Genomic DNA, 18,048 nt, shown 5'->3' with positions numbered 1-18,048 from the left:
CAGCTGAATGCCCTCCAGCTCATGGAAGTGTAGGGTGCAGAGCTAGCATACTTATCCTTGCTCTTTGTATGTTGATTGAACACAGAAGATGAACTCATGAGTAGGGCTTCCCTAACTGAAGCACTACAGGCACTTTGGAGAACTGGAACTGCTACAGGTGCCGCATAATCTCCATTCCACACCTGTAAGAAATCAATATTTTAATGTGGTGGCACCCACACTCTGGAATTCCCGGCCTATTGACATCAGGCATGTGCCTTCACCGTACCATTTTTGGTGCTTGCTAAAAAAAAAATTTAAGACAAGCCTATACAGAGGTAAAAAAGTTGGCATATGTTTTAATCTGATTTTTAGCTTATTTTCCCATCTTTTTGGGGATGTTTTAGATAGCTACTAATTTTTTACTTACAATTTCGTTGTTTTATTCTTTTTGTAATGTACTCCGAAGATTCGAGTGTTATACAGATTTTATGAAATAAACAAAAATAAACAAATTTCTCCAAATGTCCCCTTCCACAATCTTCTGAATATCCCAGTCTTCTAATAATGGAATTTGCAGTTAAACTCCTTCAAATCAGAGCACAGCTGACATTTCTGAAGAACGCTGCCTCTTAGAGACAAAACTTCACCTTCCCCTCCACTCCCCCTGTCCCATTCGATAAGTTGCCCGCCAGATTGCTCATTTCATAAGTTGACAGTTCCTTTTGCTCTCTGTAAATAATATCTCTGTGTTCCGATCTCAGGAATTTTCTCTCCCCTTTATCCCGAGGATCAATTGTTTAGAGCAGAGTTGGTGTCTTCTTTCATTTTCCTACCTTGAAGCTGCAGGAAGTTGTTTAAAAGAAGCCAAGGAAATGTATAAACCAGCTAGAACTTTAAACAGATGATTTTTTCTATATATGTAAAAAAACACTTTTAACCACAAATAAATCCTATACATGTAGTGCTCTGTAGTGAGAGTATGTGATGTTAACCTATGAGAGTGCTGGAGGTGAAATAGTTAAACAGGTTACCCAATCAGAACCCAGGGGGTGGAGTCAGAGGGACTATAAAAACAGCTCTGGGAGGGGCGAAGGGAGGAGTTCGTTGGGAGTTGGGTGGTTGGTTGGAGTGGGAATGAATTGGGATAGAGTCTGTGGGTAGGTTGAGTTAGTGTAGCGAAATCAGCTGAGTCAGGAACAGTTAGGAGCTAGGAAGACAAATATAAATCTGAGGGGTGGTTTAGTGAGTGAGAGCATGTAGCGGATATTATGGGTCTGAGTAGGCACCCCATGATTGTAATTGACCGATACCGTTTATGAAACCACACGCTTGTTAAACTTCAATAAATAAACAGAAGTTTATGTTCCAATTTAACCCTGACTGGACTCAATGTTGTACCAGGTAGGGCCTGGGTGGTGGCAGCGAGAAATAAAGTGGTGGCACAGGGATCAATAGACAGTGAAACGTCTGGGGACCCTATGTGATCGCCACAGAGGGCATCAACTGAACCGATCCTGAAACCAAACAGAAGGGCTTGCTGCATCAGGCCAACGGCCTAGCTAGTCCAGCATCTCTCAGAGTAGCCCACAAGCAGGAAGTGAGTGCAATTACACTCTCCCCTCATGTAGTTTCCAGTTACTGGCGTTCAGGCACTGATAGCCTTATCCTCCACCTGTCTAATCCTCTTTCAAAGTCATCAAAGTTGGCATCTATCGCTGCCTCTTGTGGGAAGGAGTTCCACAGTTTAACTACCCACGATGTGAATAATTATTTTCTGTTCTCTGCCCTGAACAATCCAGCACTCTGTTGAATAGGGTGTCCTTGAGTTCTAGTGGAGGAGGGCAAAATGACTATCCATTTATTTTAATTTAATTTGTTTTTCGCCTGAGGCAACTCAAAGCAACAGCTAAATGAACAACAACAACCCTCCGCATAAGTACATTAAAACCAAAGGTGGCAGGGAATCTTTCACCATTCCCTGCATTAGTTTTATAGGCTTCTGTCGCATTCTCTATTACTTGCCTTTTCTATAAACTAAAAAGACCCAAAGGCTGCAAACATTCTTCATAAGGGATTAGCTTCTGACAATCTGGGGCATCTACAGTACATCTCCTATGGGCATCAGAGATATTTTGATGTCCCTAGGAACCACAGTAGGCCGGAAACGACTTGAGTCCATCAAATATGTGTTTGCCACACCCACCTGATCTTCTCTATCCACAATTCTAAGGAAATATTGATTTTTTTCCGTAGGTTTCCAAGCTAAAACATGTTTCCGTAGGTTTCTAAGCTTGTGCGCAATTGTTGACACCTGCTAGCTGACACCATGCATAACCCACCTTTCCTCCAAAGATCTCAAGGGAACATACACAGTCCCTTCCATCCCATTTAATGGTCCTCACAACAACTTTGTGTGGCAAGTTAGGCTTGAAAGACCGTGATTGGCTCAAAGTGAGCTTCATGGTTGAATGGGGATTTGAACCTGGAGCTCCCCAATCCTGGCCCAGCTCTCTAACCACTACACTGCACCACACCATACCAAATTTTGACTACCGTTTAATCCTGCCATCTCTTACATTATGCCACAGTGGGAAAGGGGTGTGATACAGTGTTGCAGAGAGCCTATGGGTTATGTCCAATGCCAGGCCTACTCAGAGTAGACCCACTGGAATCCATTGACATGGCTAACTTAGGTTCAGATCAGAAGAATATTTATTTCCGTCAGCCACTAGCCATAGCAATAAAACTTAAACTATACCAAAATACATTTTGGAGATTTATGTCAATAATCAAGTAATAGATCTTATTCTAATAGTCCCTACTAAAAAATTTGCAGTTTTTACTGTCACCTGCTTATCTTGATCTGCTAGAAGTTACAGATAGGTAGCCGTGTTGGTCTGCCATAGTCAAAATAAAAAAGTTCCTTCCAGTAGCACCTTAAAGACCAACTAAGTTAGTTCTAGGTCAGGGGTCTGCAACCTTTAAGACAGAAAGAGCCACTTGGACCCGTTTCCGAAGGAAAAAAAACTGGGAGCTGCAAAACCATTGCGACATTTAAAACAAATATATCTCTGGAGCCGCGATCTGACAGCGGGCGGGAAGGTGACGTCAGGACGGTGTGTGACTAACGCACACACTGCCCCCATGCGATGTCACAGCCAGTACAGCGCCCGCCACAGTGGGGAGTGTGCGCCTCCTCCCCTCGCTAGTATCCACCCCGGAGCCGCGGCAAAGGTGTAAAAGAGCCACATGCGGCTCCGGAGCTGCGGGTTGCAGACCCCTGTTCTAGATATTCACCCATTCCCACCACCCTTCTGAGTAATACCCCTCCCCACCTTCTCACTATATAGAAGGATCTGGCAACTTCTGTTTCAGTGTATCTGAAGAAGTGTGCATGCACACGAAAGCTCATACCTAGAACTAACTTACTTGGTCTTTAAGGTGCTACTGGAAGGAACTTTTTTATTTTGCTAGAAGAAAGGACACAGTAGCAATGGTTGAGCGACCAGGCATGGACAATAACAGAGGGGTAAAAAAACCACCCTCCTCAAATCTTTATAAAGAGTGCAAGCCAGAAGCACATGAGCCACTGACTCAATACCGCCATCTCCACATGGACATAACCGTTTTTCCAGCAGAATCTTTTGAAATCGACCCTGAAGTACAGCCGAAGGCAGAAAATTCAATCTTGTGTAAGTGAAAGCGCGTCTGTATTTTGGAATTGTTAAATTTTGCAAATAGGGTGCCAGCGTGTCAAAATGACTAGGTGGAAAATAATCATACCACAAATAACTTTTGTGGTGAAAGCATTTGGTTGGCAATTTTAGCCCAAGCGCTAAGTGCGTAACTTAGGTTCATTAGTATACTTCACTGCAGAACTTCATTGGCTACAAGCCCCACTATACATTTCCAGAGTTCCCTGGGCAGAGGGATCAATTCTTAAACCTTTCTGTGAATTGTAGCTCTGTTAGGGGAATAGAAGTGCCCCATTAAAGACAGCAAAGACCATTTTATTGATTTCCTGCCTGTATTCCATCATGGAACCCCAGGCAGCATGCATATGGTACCAGCTGGCCACCCATCCAGGCACTGACCTGGCCCAAACCTGCTTAGCTTCAGCATGAGGCAGCCTAAGGTACCTTCAGACCAAATCTACAGCTCTGAAGCAAATCAGTTATAAGGATCAAAGATCCAAAAACAAAAGAGAGCAGGGGGGGGGGGGGGGGAGAGAGAGAGAGAGAGAGAGAGAGAGAGAGAGAGAGAGAGAGAGAGATTAAATCACAGCAGTGGCGAAAAAACAAGTCCATCCATTTCATTTCTTTTTATTACAAAAATAAACAATTTAAGAACCAAAGTACAAAAGATTCTGAATGTACAAACTAGAAAACAGTATGACATTTGTCACTTTTAAACATTTTCTCGCTTGCTTTCACTGAAAGCATATTTTTAGACACACTCTGCCTTTATATATATATAAAAATTTGCTATTTCTATTGCATTTATTAAGGCTGGAGTTCATTTGCTGTCAAAGGTTATTTGTTCTTAAAGACAGGAAAGCAGCAGCCCCTTCAGAATGCAAAAGATCCAGTAGCAGAAATGCATTTTTTGTGACAACTACTGAAAAATTGTGCTTTTTTTGAATAGCGGCTCTGCTGGTGTGTCAGGGATACACTTCTCTGTGGCAGTCCCAATGTGACATACGGGAATCAGATGCAAAGTTTTTCTTCAGGTGTTCTTCTGAACACGTATATTTGCAGAACTTTGGCCAGCATGAGTTATCTACATGGCTTCCTAGAGGGCAAGGATAGGGAGCCTGCGGACCTCCAGCTATGACTGGACTCCAACTCCCATCCACAGACTACCTTGGAAGCTGAACTCTCACATCTGGAGGAGTACAGGTTTCCCATCCCTATGATAGAGTGATCCTATCGTATCTGTTGGAGAAACCAGCAATCCAGAACATCTTCCAGAGTCAGAGCTGGCCTGGGGAATTTTGCTGCCTATCACAGAGTACAAGGTGGCATTCTACATACAGAAGCAAACATGGCCGGCAGCTGAATCTTACTTCAACTGGGTGATGAAGTAGTGCCTTTGCTGCACCTGAGGTAGCAGGTCTGATGAGGAACAGGCCGTGTGGCGGCAAAGTGGAATGGCTGGGGAGGCTCAGGAGGCTGCAGATTCTGTGCCACCTGAGGCATCTGTCTCACTGGGCCAAACAGTAGAGCTGGCCCTGATCGAGTCCCCAAGAAAGCCCATTATTTCAGCCTGAGTATCCAAGCCTTTGAAATTCACCCAACACAAACTATCTGCGTTAGCCCAATGTAACGAAATATCACACGAACCTAGATGATACTACTCATTGGTTTTGAGATAAGCAAACAAAACTGCGACAGGCTTTCAAATTAAGACAGCTGCTGATCAGCTTACCCAAAAACCAGTTCCTGGGTTTTGCCTCTTTGTACTCCACTATCCTGTTCTGTTGGGATTAAGCCAAGAGTGTTGTGAAGATAAGGACAGGTTTGATTGTCAATGGCTCCCATTAAGTGATATGGGATAATGCAAGCAGGATGCATTTTGTCAAAAACTGATTGAGGCAGGGGCAATATCTCCCTCCCTTTATACAGCAATAAGGGGTAGGGTTGGCTCCTAACCTCAGTGCTGTCTTACACCCTTCTACTTTATCCAAGAGCATGGCTCCCATTCACTTGTATGGGAAAAGTAAATAGCCACAGTTAGGACTGGGGCACCATTTGGTGCACTGATAGAGACAGGTGCAGTGTGTCCGTTTGATTAATTACAGGCACACGCATTGGGTCTCTGTAGCAAGCGGCTCTTTTTTCCTCCCTCCATCACAATGATGGGTATCTTGTTAGTTTATTTTAAACTGGAAAATAGCTATGTTTTTGACTCTGTAGATAATCTGACTGCAACATTTAGTCAACTAACCAATTAGATTTCCATTCCCTCCTACATAAGAGAGGATTGTTTTCCCTAAAACAATGCCTGCTGCAACATGCACATGTATCATCTTTTTAAAAAGTTGTCCTCTTTTTGAACTATTGCATTTTTCCCCTCTTAGGCAAATAATGCAGATTTATAGCCATTTAAGCTGACTTAACGCAAGCTTTCTGTGTGTGGGGGGGAGAGAGAGAGAATGTGTGACAACTTTAACAGATGCTATAGCGTTCCATCACACAAGGACAACCATAATTTTTGGTCTTGCATATTTGGTTCAATGAACAGAAGTACTGATTGTCTCCCAGGAGGTTTCATCATCAGCTTTGGAACTCAATGAGGCTTTTAATAACAATGCTGCAGTGATTGTACTTGCCTGTATAAATATCTGAACTGGAGGTTCCAAACTCCCTGTGAAAATGAACAAGAATTTCCAACCAAAGCCTACGCAAACCCTATACATAGTGAGAAAAGCACACTAAAGGTGGCTGCTCCTTTTTAGCAACCTACAGATAGCCACACAGTGTATCACATTTTGGATTTCATTCTGCTTCTTCCAAGTCACATCTTAAAAATGTCATCCTATTGCACATTCGTCCTGGTCGTGTTGGTCTCTTCTTTTTAAGGTTTGATTTCACGCTCTGCAGATTAGAAGGAGTGATATAGTGCAATTCCCTCCCCATCCTCAGTTTCTTTGCGTACAACAGCAGTCTCTACATTGGTGTGCGTGTTGACTGCAGTCATATTTTACTAGCTTGCAACTAGGGCTGCAATCCTATGCATGCCGACTGGAGACTAAGCCTTGCTGAACTTCATAGGAGATACTTCTGAGTAAATTTGCACAGAATTGGACTTGTAGGTCAGGCTAGCTTTCAGTTGACCACTTTCACGTAGGTCGTCTTGTCATGATCAGATACAATGGAAGTGGATCCCATCTTGAAGTAGACCAGCTGACGACCTAGGCAGAAAACAAAGAAGAACGGTGATTTTTTAAAAAAACAACAACACTGCAGCTTTTTCAGATTAGGAAGTGATGGGAGTCAAGGAGGCTGCAGAGAACATGTTCATCGCCCATGGCCACTTTGCAACAGTAAGATGAGCTCAAAACTCTGAAGTGCCCTGAGAATGAGGCAGGAAAATGGAAGCACATTTTGCAGAGGGTGAAAACTTACAAAGAACTGGATGAGAGATTTCAGAACAGCACTCCAAATACAGTGGTACCTTGGGTTACATATGCTTCAGGTTACAGACTCCGCTAACCCAGAAATAGTGCTTCAGGTTAAGAACTTTTCTTCAGGATGAGAACAGAAATCGTGCTCCGGCGGTGCGGCAGCAGCAGGAGGCCCCATTAGCTAAAGTGATGCTTCAGGTTAAGAACAGTTTCAGGTTAAGTACAGACCTCCGGAACAAATTAAGTACTTAACGTGAGGTACCACTGTAATACTAAATACCAAATGTTGAAATTTTAGGTGTCATGTTCAAATGGGTATAAATATCACGCTATGCACGTTTCCAGCACTGTGTATAATTTAGGGTGCAATCTTGAAACCCTCTTACTTAGAGATAAGCACCATCGAGTTCAATGATAGTTACTTCCAAGTAGCAATGCATAGAAGCTCCCTATAAACCTCAGCAGTGCAGACCTGCATGTTTTTAATTGGGTTTAACTCCTCGAAAGTTCCTCTCCTAGGCAGGAAAGAGGCTTTTTTAATGTTAATATTAAATAAGTAAGACTACCAGAAATACACATGACCTCTAAAGTATATCCCCACAAAGATCCCAGAGTTCATTTGAGGCTTCCCTTTGAGTAAAGTAGCATTTGTTCGCATCTGCCAATGTCTAGATGGGAGGGCAGCATGCTCTGCTTGTCAAAGGAAGATCCTGCTCACATTTCATCCAGCTGGAAGCGGTCATCCAGCACACACACTAATCTCTATGGCACTTGTGACGACCGATAAAGGCAAGGTGCTGGAATGCATTTTGCAGGATTGCTTCTGCAGCTGCTCGGCTGTTTTCTACCTTCTGCCTAAACTTAATACAATTTCTACCCGCCTCTCAAGTGCTTCCATCAGCAACATAATGTTGTGCTCTGGACACTGCCAAGAGAGATTTTGTTATGCTCAACAGCTATATGGAACTCCTGGGAACCAAAATGTGATCGAAAGCCAGGAACATAGGTGGCCGTGCAAATGGGACCCCATGAACACAGTTAGAAACATTCCATAAACTTTTGGAATGCTGAAGAGTTCAGGGAAAATAAAAAGTTGCTCAGTGAAACTGGCACCTTCTAGGTCAGGGGTCCCTGCGCTGTGCTGCGCTGCACTGATTTAGCACAGCGCAGGGGGGACTCGCTGAGCGGGCAGATCTGTTCAGTGGCTTGGGTGCCAGTAAAACTGTCTTCGTGGGCCAGATCCAGCCTATGGGCCACACGTTGCCGACCCCTGTTCTAGGTGGACGAGACCCACCCCCTTGCTTTCACCATTTTTCTAGGGAAAATAAAAGAAGAAAAGGCACTCTCCATGCAGCAGTGTTAGAGGCTGCTGTGACATCAGCAGCAAACAGACCAATCAGTTTCCTCTTATTTTGCATGCTTGAGCTCTGAAAGGAGAACAGGGCCCTGATGCCCATTTGAAGCCAATCCCATTCCTTAGTGGCCATCTTGCTAGGAGGGGATGATAGTAACTCCAGTCCGCCAGCATTTGTTACCTGTCCACGTTGTCTGATTGGTGAGCACAAAAGCTTTGCACTGGGAATGACTCTCGCAAACCTCCATGGCCTCACTAACGTCAAACACGGATAGGAGACATTCCTTGTGATGGTAGGAGGGCCAGCACCTGTAATTCTCATTGACGATAGTGGCTTCAGGCACCTTTCTGTAATCTGTAGGGGGAAAGAAATGCAAATATTCCACATGTGCTTTATTTAAGGAAAGTGGGTCCTCTCCAACACCGTCTTAGAAAATGTGACTGGCCCTCTTCTCGGTTTCTGAAATATATTGCTGGTGTGTGTGTGTTAATCACACACAAAATATCTGCCAAAGGGAATATTTTGCTATGCTTGTTTCGGGTGGAGAAGAAAAAAGAAAAAAGTTTGCCAAGAAACTCCATCTGCCCCTAAAATTCTGTCCCTCGTCTCCTTCCTGCGTACTGCAAGCCTTTCATTTCGTCAAGCTCTTTATAGAGAGAATGTTCTACTGAGCAAACAACATCCACTTGAATGAACAGGCGACTGAGCCATCATTTGCTCTGAACAGGGGGCTGAATTGTCCGGGCAAGACCTGATCAGGCGCCTCGGCCCTCCTTCTGAGTCAGGAGAGCGTGGCTGTTTTTCTCTGCTTTTGTGAAGAAAAGACAGGTTTTTAATTAAGCAAACTTTTTTATTTCTTCCTAGGAGGAATACAAAAGGGCAGTTTGCTTGATGGGCCCCCAAGATAAAGGCATGGGGCGGGTTGGGGGGGGGAGGAATGACATGGGGTTGTTCGGGGCTTGCCCAGCACTGCGGCATTGCCTGTGGATTAGCTGCCCCAATTGGCTGCCGTTCAGTCTCCCTCCTCTGAGCGCCTTTCTCTGTCTTGCTCCCTGTTCAAGGCTCTAGGCTGTTTCCCAGCTGCCTGCAGTCTCCGGTTTATGAATGCATCAGGCAAATCAAACTAATCATTTATAAACATTTCTACTTAGCCGATGGACTCACAAATCACCCTTCCGTTTTTTTGAAAAACCACGCGCTTCTAATTGTACCCATTAAACAAACTGTAAGCTGAATTTCTAGTTTCACGGCCTCGTGTTTTGTTGGAGTCATTTCAGTTCAAGAAGAGGGGGTTGTATTGTTTTTTTGCCAGCAGCTATGAAATTTCAGCCTGTTGATATTTTGGAACGGGCTTTGTTAAGGATGCTTCCAACTCAACAGTCACAGAGTTAACTTTTGGCTGCGATTATACACGGGCTTACCTGAGAGGAGGCCTCACGTCCTGGGGACTGCGCACAATCTAACAGACAACAGATTGGTTTATATGAAAATTGCTCCCCACGCCATTAAGCATGCATTCCACACACCATCTCCTTGGAAAGTATGTGAAATATTTAGTAAACACACGTTGGTTTCACACAGCCCTTGGCTTCTCCTCCTCTGACAACGAGGAAGCAAAATGCAAAACCACATTCAGGAAGTAGATTCCTGCATTCTCGACAGAGCTTGGGTTCTGAAACAGAATTAAAATTCTGCACAGACGGATCTTACCGCCTGTATTAGGTTGCAAGCCTATACCCATGTATCTGAGAGTGAGCCTCAATGAAAATCAGCAGGACTTACTTCTGAGCAGACCTACTGCAGGCTGTCCATATTAAGGACAGTCACAAACTTTGCATGCCACTTGTGGGAGAGAGACATGAAGCTATGCAGGGTGCTAACAGACACCAGGTACTGCCCACTAAACTTATCATCTGAATCCTAAGGCATGGGAATTTGCTTTTGAAGACCCCCACCCTGGGGGGAAAAATATGGTGGAGAAAGCCAAGAGTTTCATACTGCCAGGAACCACTTTTAAAAGCAAAATCCAGACAAAAATGGGTACCACAGAGGTTCTCAAAATAACTTGCCTTCTTAATTCTGGACCTAAACCCTGATATTTGACACCTTTCCTGGGTGCAAACCAGAAGGATAAAATCCCAAACCTTGGGATCAACTCCCAGGACCCACAAAACCCAACTAATCCTCTGTATTAGTTGCATTGCAGGGGGTTGGACTAAATGACCCTCAGGTCCCTTCTATGTATGCCAGAAAGACGACAAGAGACCCTTAAGGGGATTTAGGCAGAACAGCAGGAGCACTGAATCTGCAATTCAGAATGAGAACGATTGGTAACCTGAGTCTAGGGTTAAACTAGTGCACTGACATCTCACTGTTCCTTCCCCCAAGCCTCCTGGTCCTTTTTAAGCAGCTCTGGCTCAAAGCCTCAGGAGTGTAAGCTGAGCGCTGTTCTCCAGCTCATCTGACATGCAGCCCCACCTCACTCCTCACCCACTGAAGCTCCAGGTTGCAGCTCAAAGCCAAAAGGAGAAAGCTGTCATGCTAAAGCAACTCCTGTTGAACCCCAGGGAGATGCTTGGGGGCCAGCCTTCATAGAATCATAGCATTGTAAGGTCGGAAGGGGCCACAAGGACATAGCTGCCAACGTTTCCCTTTTTTTAAGGGAAATTCCCTTATTCCAAATAGGATTCCTCGCAAGAAAAGGGAAAAGATGACAGCTATGCACAAGAATCATCTGATTCAACCTGCTGCATCTTCTGGTCTGGCATTCTGGTGCGAGTCAGGCGGGTCACACCAGAGTACTGGGCCAAAAAAGGGTCAGAAGCCAGGATTGGCTTCTGTAATTCCTGCTTAAAATGGGGCAGTTGAATGGTATGGCATTGCTGTGGGTTGGGCGAGATTACCCCTTGGGAGCTGGGACGCTGTGGGTTAAACCACAGAGCCTAGGACTTGCAGATCAGAAGGTCGGTGGTTCGAATCCCCGCGACAGGGTGAGCTCCTGTTGCTCGGTCCCTGCTCCTGCCAACCTAGCAGTTCGAAAGCACATCAAAATGCAAGTAGATAAATAGGTACCGCTCTGGCGGAAAGGTAAACGGCGTTTCCGTGCGCTGCTCTGGTTCACCAGAAGCGACTTAGTCATGATGGCCACATGACCCGGAAGCTGTATGCCGGCTCCCTCGGCCAATAAAGCGAGATGAGCGCCACAACCCCAGAGTTGGCCACAACTGGACCTAATGGTCAGGGGTCCCTTTACCTTTACCCCTTGGGGGACGTTCTGATTCTATACAGTATCTGACCAATTCGTTATTATCAAATAAGCAACGCCTGCATAGCTTGTTCTTTTTGCTGCCATTGATTCTGGCTTTCGCCCTACTGCTCTGCCTGCTCGGAAATGTCATTACCAGAGATAGACTAACGGTCACTCTTCTTCCCCCCCCCCCCAGCCCCTGTGAGTTCCGTGGTCTAAATAAAGCTCTTGTAATATTACCTAATGTGTTCTGTTCCTGCAAAAAGGTTCAGGCAAATAAAGTAAATCTTTCCACTCCTGGCAGCTTGCAGAGGTATGCGGCACAGACCCATCTGTCAAATTCCTAGAGCCCGGAAGCCACAGAGGTCTCCAAAGGTCTCCGGGCTCTGGACTAATATAAATACTATGTCATAACATATTTAGTAAATGGCAACGCAGGCTGCACACAAATGTGCAGAGAGGAGGGGGACTAGTTGGGTCCTGAGATGAGATGAGAAATAATTTCTGGTCTCGTTCTAATGAGAACCACCCAACTCATTCCCACTTCCCAAAAACTATACGTGGACTGAAAAATGCAACTACCCGTTGAAATTCACGCTTCTCCTGAATTTTGCATTGCAGCTCCCCAAACGAAAAATGAGTCCAGAAATGTGTGTATTAGGATTAATGTGCACGAAAATGCTATGATATTTTTTGCAGACTTCTTTTTTTTTATAGCAGCAATGCATGTGGAAAATTACAACTGGAAAAATGAGAAATGGGGGTGGGGGGTGAGGACTGAATCTGACAGATTCATCCATCCCTACTGAGATGAGGAAGTTGCTGAACAGGAGGGGAAAGGTAGAAAGCTGCCATCTGAGAAAGAGAAAGGTTTGAGAAGCACCACAGGAGGACAACTGGAAGGGGGCCCTCTATGAGGACACAGGGCCTCTGTTTGGAACAGTTTTTGGCAGATTCTCAAGACTGGCACGGAACTTGGAATAGCCACTGATTTTCAACAGTTGTTATTCTTCTTCTGTCTGCATGCTAGTTTAAAAGCGAAGCCTGTGGGGGGAATGAAATGTGGTGCTCCTCCTCCAGGAAGGAGACAGTGCCCCACACAAAGCGAGATGAGTATCAGCTGACCTTGTGAACACAGAGAACATCACCCGTAAACTGGAAGAGGCAAATGCTGTCAATGTCCAAAAACTATTTGCAGCAAGAGTGAGGAAGCCGAAATGTGGCCCTCAAGATCTTTCTATCTGGCCCTCAGGACTCTCATAGGCCATGGCCTTTCTCTGCAGGCTGCACCCCACACCAGTCCTGCTCTGCATGCTTTTTGGCTGCTTTGACCTGGCTGAAGGGTGCCGTAAACTTATGAAGTCTGTCTTTCAACTCTGATAACACCCATTGCTTGCCTCGATGGAGGGTGGCTGGGATTAAGTTCATTGACAAATGTAAAAAGGTCCCATCCATTGTTCTGATACCTTTTGCCTCTGGCCAGGATGCAATATGGCCCCACGGCTGAAAGAGGTTCTCCAACCCTATAGTCACACAGGAAGTTGTCTCATACCAAACCAGACAATTGGTTCCAGGGGATGATCTGAAGTCCCATGAGGCCACCACTTTGCTGAAGCTAAACAGGGCTAGGTCTGGACTGATTCAGAACCACAGGTGAATCACCTTGGGTTCCAGGATGGAAGGAGAGCCCAGATAAATGAAATGAAATATGTAAAATAGATCAGTATTATCTACAAGGAGTCGTAGCAGGTCTCCAAGGTTTCAGCCTCACCAGATGCCAGGGTTTGAACTGGGGAAATTTTGTACACAAAGCATGCGCCATCACTGAACTGTGACCCCTCCCCTTTAAATCACTGGTATTCACCAGTGATTTTTTGGACTTTTACCTATATAGTCGTACCTTGGATCTCAAATGCCTCGGCTCCCAAACAAATCGGCTCCTGAACGATCAAAACCCGGAAGTGAGTGTTCCGGTTTTTGAATGATTTTTGGAAGCTGAATATCTGATTGACGGCAGGATGCTCCTGCAGCCAGTCAGAAGCCATGCCTTGGTTTTTGAATGGTTCCAAGAGTCGAACGGACTCCTGGAATGCATTCTGATTGAGAACCAACTGTACCTATTCAATTCAAAATCCTAAATTTGCAGTTTGAACTGAAGAGCAATTACTAATTTTTAAAATTAGCTTTGTGGATAGCAACATCCCTAGTTGCTTAAGGCAAAAAGCAGGTACGTCCAAGTGAGTATGCAACACTCTAGTTTATTAATGAACAAGTTAAAAACCACAGGTCTCAACAGCAATCCTTAGGGGACTTCACTTTCTATTTCCCTGTTGTGATATGACAGGAACTATCTGCACTTTCTGGAAAACTACTGATGACATTTTTGTTCCAGCACTTTTTCTCAACTGGATTAATGGGTCTCTCGAGTATGGGTGCCTATTTTGAATCTTGCACTGTTTTATTCTAAATATATTTGCAGTTGTTGTTGTTTTTTTATTGTACTGTCCATTTTTCCCTGCTCTCTGCTTCCTGTTTCTTAATCAGTTCCTGGTCCTAACAAGACCTCTCCTCTTATTCCATGACTGCTAAGCTGACTTGTGGGACTTTCTCAAAAGCTTTTTGAAAAGCTACTTTCAAATATCACAGAGGTGAGATAAGTCTCCATCACAGTGTCATCCAACAAAATCAAGCTCGGTAGCACTGCTCTGGAATATCCTGTCCCTCACTGAAGTGGGGGACCACAACAGCCTTAAGAATCTGTGAGGTACCTGCTCATTGTTGCTTCAGCAACTTTCTAAGTTGGGCCCGTATCATTCCCCACTAGAATGATGTGCCAAAGTCCACCCACTGAGTTCATGGCTGAACGAAGGTCTGAAGTCAGGTTAAAGTCCAGTACTCTGTCAAATGGACCACACTGGCTGACAATTGGCAGAACACCCGGTGGAGGAAAAGAACGCAACATTATTTGTCCTCTGTTTTGCTTTGCTTTGCCTTGCCAGAGAGGAACGGAAGAAGCGAGTGGAGAGCAGGCCAGCCAATGGAAGAAACACACACACACACACACACACACACAAAACGCACTATGCAGGCTGGAAGACAAGGCCCAGGGGATCCATAAACCCGTCAGCACGTGCTAGAAGCCTTGACGCACAGCACAGATGGATGCAAACTATTAGACAAAGAGAAAGAGATGCTGGCTGTAATGGCTTCTTAAGAATTAGGCCCATTTGAAACAAGAGCTTTATGACGAACTCATAAATATCACTAGAAACCTATGGCAAGTGTGCCTGTCAGGCCTTGGAGGACTATACTATAGTCGCATGGGTATTTAAAGTATACAGAAAAATTGAATGGGGATGCTTTGTGGGGGGATTGTACATGCAATTAAAGGAGATAAGTAGGTTCAGACTGGACCACCAAAGGACTAAATTGGGCCGCTCTTCACAATCCACACTTCCTGCTCCGACCTGGCTGTTGCCATAGCGACAGGTGCCATGGCACATGGCACATGGATTCTGCTGCTCCAGAGAAGCGGACACGGAGCAATGGATCCAAACTACAAGAAAGAAGATTCCACCTAAACATTAGGAAGAACTTCCTGACAGTAAGAGCTGTTCGACAGTGGAATTTGCTGCAAAGGAGTGTGGTGGAGTCTCCTTCTTTGGAAGTCTTTAAGCAGAGGCTTGACACCCATATGTCAGGAGTGCTCTGATGGTGTTTCCTGCTTGGCAGGGGGTTGGACTCGATGGCCCTTGTGGTCTCTTCCAACTCTATGATTCTATGATTCTATGACTCTGGGCGGTGGAATATGTGGTCTTCCTGTCTGTGGTTTCATCTAAATCCAGCAATGTGAGTGGGCATTTGGGGAGGGGCTATGTATAAACTCTACTACAGGAGTTACAGACCTTCCAAGTGTCCCTATTTTCCCAAGAACGGTCTGGGAATCAGCGTGTTTTTACATGAGTAGAATGTGTCCTTTTATTTAAAATGCATCTCTGGGTTACTTGTGGGGCCTAGGAATTCGTTCTTTTTTTCTTTTTCAAAATATAGTCGAGCACCCCACAAGGTCTGAGGGACAGTGGACGGTCCCCTGCTGAAAAAGTTTGCTGACCCCTGGTTTGCTCTCCTCCAAGGAGACCCACCTGGCTTCACCCTTGTCAGCATTCTGGCACCAGTAAAAAATTATTTTCTTTTCACAGGCCTTTGGGCAAGACCAATGATTTGGTATTGCATTGTTAAATCTGTTTTAAATATGTTTAGTGATTTCAACATTATATTTTTACTTGGTTCTAAATTGCTTCAGGACTTTATTAGTGGGAAGCAATACATAAATTTAATAAACCTACACCATATTTTCTTCTTTTACTACTACTACTACTATTTCAACCCCCCCCCCAAAAAAAACCTCCTGGTAATAGGATGCCATTTGGTGACACAGGCCTTATTTCTATTCAAAGTACTCAGAACTAAATTTAAGAATTCCACCACAATCACCCCACTTAGAAAGGTTTGGTTCAAGCCAGGATTGTTTTGTCTCGCCAAAACTTGAAACCTGCTTAAATGGTGTCCATGGAATTTGAAGGCTCCTTGTAGCAACTCACATCATAAAAAGGTCAAAGTTCTGCTCAATTTCCAGACTAATGGCGTTAAAAACCTATAAATAACCTGCCTAATACTATAACAGTGGCAATAAATTCACACATTCAGCTACACACACAGAGAGAGAGTGTGTGTGTGTGTGTTTGGCATGGCATGGGTTAAAGCTACCACTGTAATGTCACATTATAGAGATTACAATGTACTCATCATCCTAATCCCAAACTCTTATTTCTGCTTAAAACTATTATTGTAAAGTTCACAAGACAGTCAATGAAGTGAGGGTACTCTCGCAGTGCCAAAATCTGCCCTCCAATTTCTCGATAGTTTCCATTTTCTTAGCTAGCAGACCCTCCAAGTGTTCCTATTTTCCTGGATCAGTCCTGGATTTGCAGAAGTCGTCCTGGGTTTTGATTGGATCCCGGAATGTCCCGCTTTTCCTTAGGGCATCCCTATTTTCATCAGAGAAATGTTGGAGGGTATGGAGTTATGGGACCCCCGAGACAAGGAGACAAGTAACTATACAACCTTTAGAAGACATCTAAAGGTAGCCCTGTAAAGGGAAGTTTTTTTCAATGTTTAACATTTTATTATGTTTTTCAACATGCTTGAAGCCACCCAGAGTGGCTGGGGCAACCTAGTCAGATGTATAAATAAATAAAAAATTATTGTTGTGTTGTTAAATAGGACTCCCTATTTCCATCGGAGAAATGTTGGAGGGTGTGAGCTAGTTCTCAGGACAAATTAAGAGTTTTGAACTTATTGGTGGGGGTGGGGATAGCAGCAGTGAGATACCTGAAGGTGCGTCTCCACCCCCATCTTTCTGCCCGGACGCTGAGGTCCAGCGCTGAGGGCCTTCTGGCGGTTCCCTCATTGCGAGAAGCAAAGCTACAGGGAACCAGGCAGAGGGCCTTCTCGGTAGTGGCACCTGCCCTGTGGAACTACCTGACATTTAGAAGACATCTGAAGGCAGTCCTGTTCAGGGAAGTTTTTAATGTCTGACATTTTAATGTATTTTTAATCTTTGTTGGAAGCCGCCCAGAGTGGCTGGGGAAACCCAGCCAGATGGGCAGGGTACAAATAAAAAGTTGTTGTTGTTGTTGCTGCTGCTGCTGCTGCTGCTGCTGCTGCTATATTTTTCTTCTTCCACCATTGGTTCCAGCCACATCCTCCACTGTCATGTGGCCTCCAACAGATTAGTCTCAAGAGACTGAGCCCCCCCCAGTAGAAAAAACAGTTTCCCTCCCCCCACACACACACACCTGGAGGCAGAGACACCTTTCTCATCATCTCCTTTTAACTGGTATTGCTGGGGGCTGAACTTAGTGCCTTTTGCAAGCCCTGCTGCACCCCATCACGGTGCAACAGTCTCTCTCCCTTCTTACTGGTAAACCAAAAGCCACCTTGGCTCTCTGCGCTCAGACAGGCATGCCAGCCTCTCCCCAGACTCGGGTCGCAAGCATACGCTCTGGGACAGCAATTTAATATAAATTAGGGAAAACAGGTTGCGGTTTCGTCTTTTTAGCTTGCTCGAGTCACCCTCCACCTGAATTTAATCAGTCCTAATGGCCATTTATTTCAGCCGCAGCAGCCCAATTGGGTGTGTGGGTGTGTATGTGTGTTTTACTACCAACTGTAGCTACCAGTTGGAAAGCTGCCCAGTCTCCTTTTCTATTTATCACCTGCCAATATGCCCTGGTCCAGGGACACAGCTGCAGCAACGGGGAGCCTTGACAAAGAAA

General features: G+C 44.8%; 1 protein-coding gene across 2 annotated transcripts in view; it reads right to left on the bottom strand.

Moving 5' to 3' along the window:
* Window positions 1-4,288: 4,288 nt before the first annotated feature.
* Window positions 4,289-18,048, bottom strand: part of PKDCC (protein kinase domain containing, cytoplasmic) — a 48,940-nt gene continuing 35,180 nt past the window's right edge. The window contains exons 6-7 of one of the 2 annotated variants that reach the window (XR_014523559.1): window positions 7,389-8,817; window positions 4,289-7,158 (exon numbers count right to left, since the gene is read on the bottom strand). Coding sequence is in view for 1 of the 2 variants with exons in the window: in XM_083494530.1 (XP_083350656.1) it covers window positions 6,810-6,895; window positions 8,644-8,817 (260 nt within the window). In the remaining variant the exon portion in view is untranslated. The remainder of the gene's footprint in view (window positions 7,159-7,388; window positions 8,818-18,048) is intronic. The other variant, XM_083494530.1, reaches the window with a different exon arrangement.

Source organism: Podarcis liolepis (genome assembly GCF_965112155.1).
Source record: "Podarcis liolepis genome assembly, chromosome: 3".
Lineage (NCBI taxonomy): Eukaryota > Metazoa > Chordata > Lepidosauria > Squamata > Lacertidae > Podarcis > Podarcis liolepis.
Note: the sequence above shows the minus strand (reverse complement) of the source record. Positions and strands in the feature narration are given on the sequence as shown.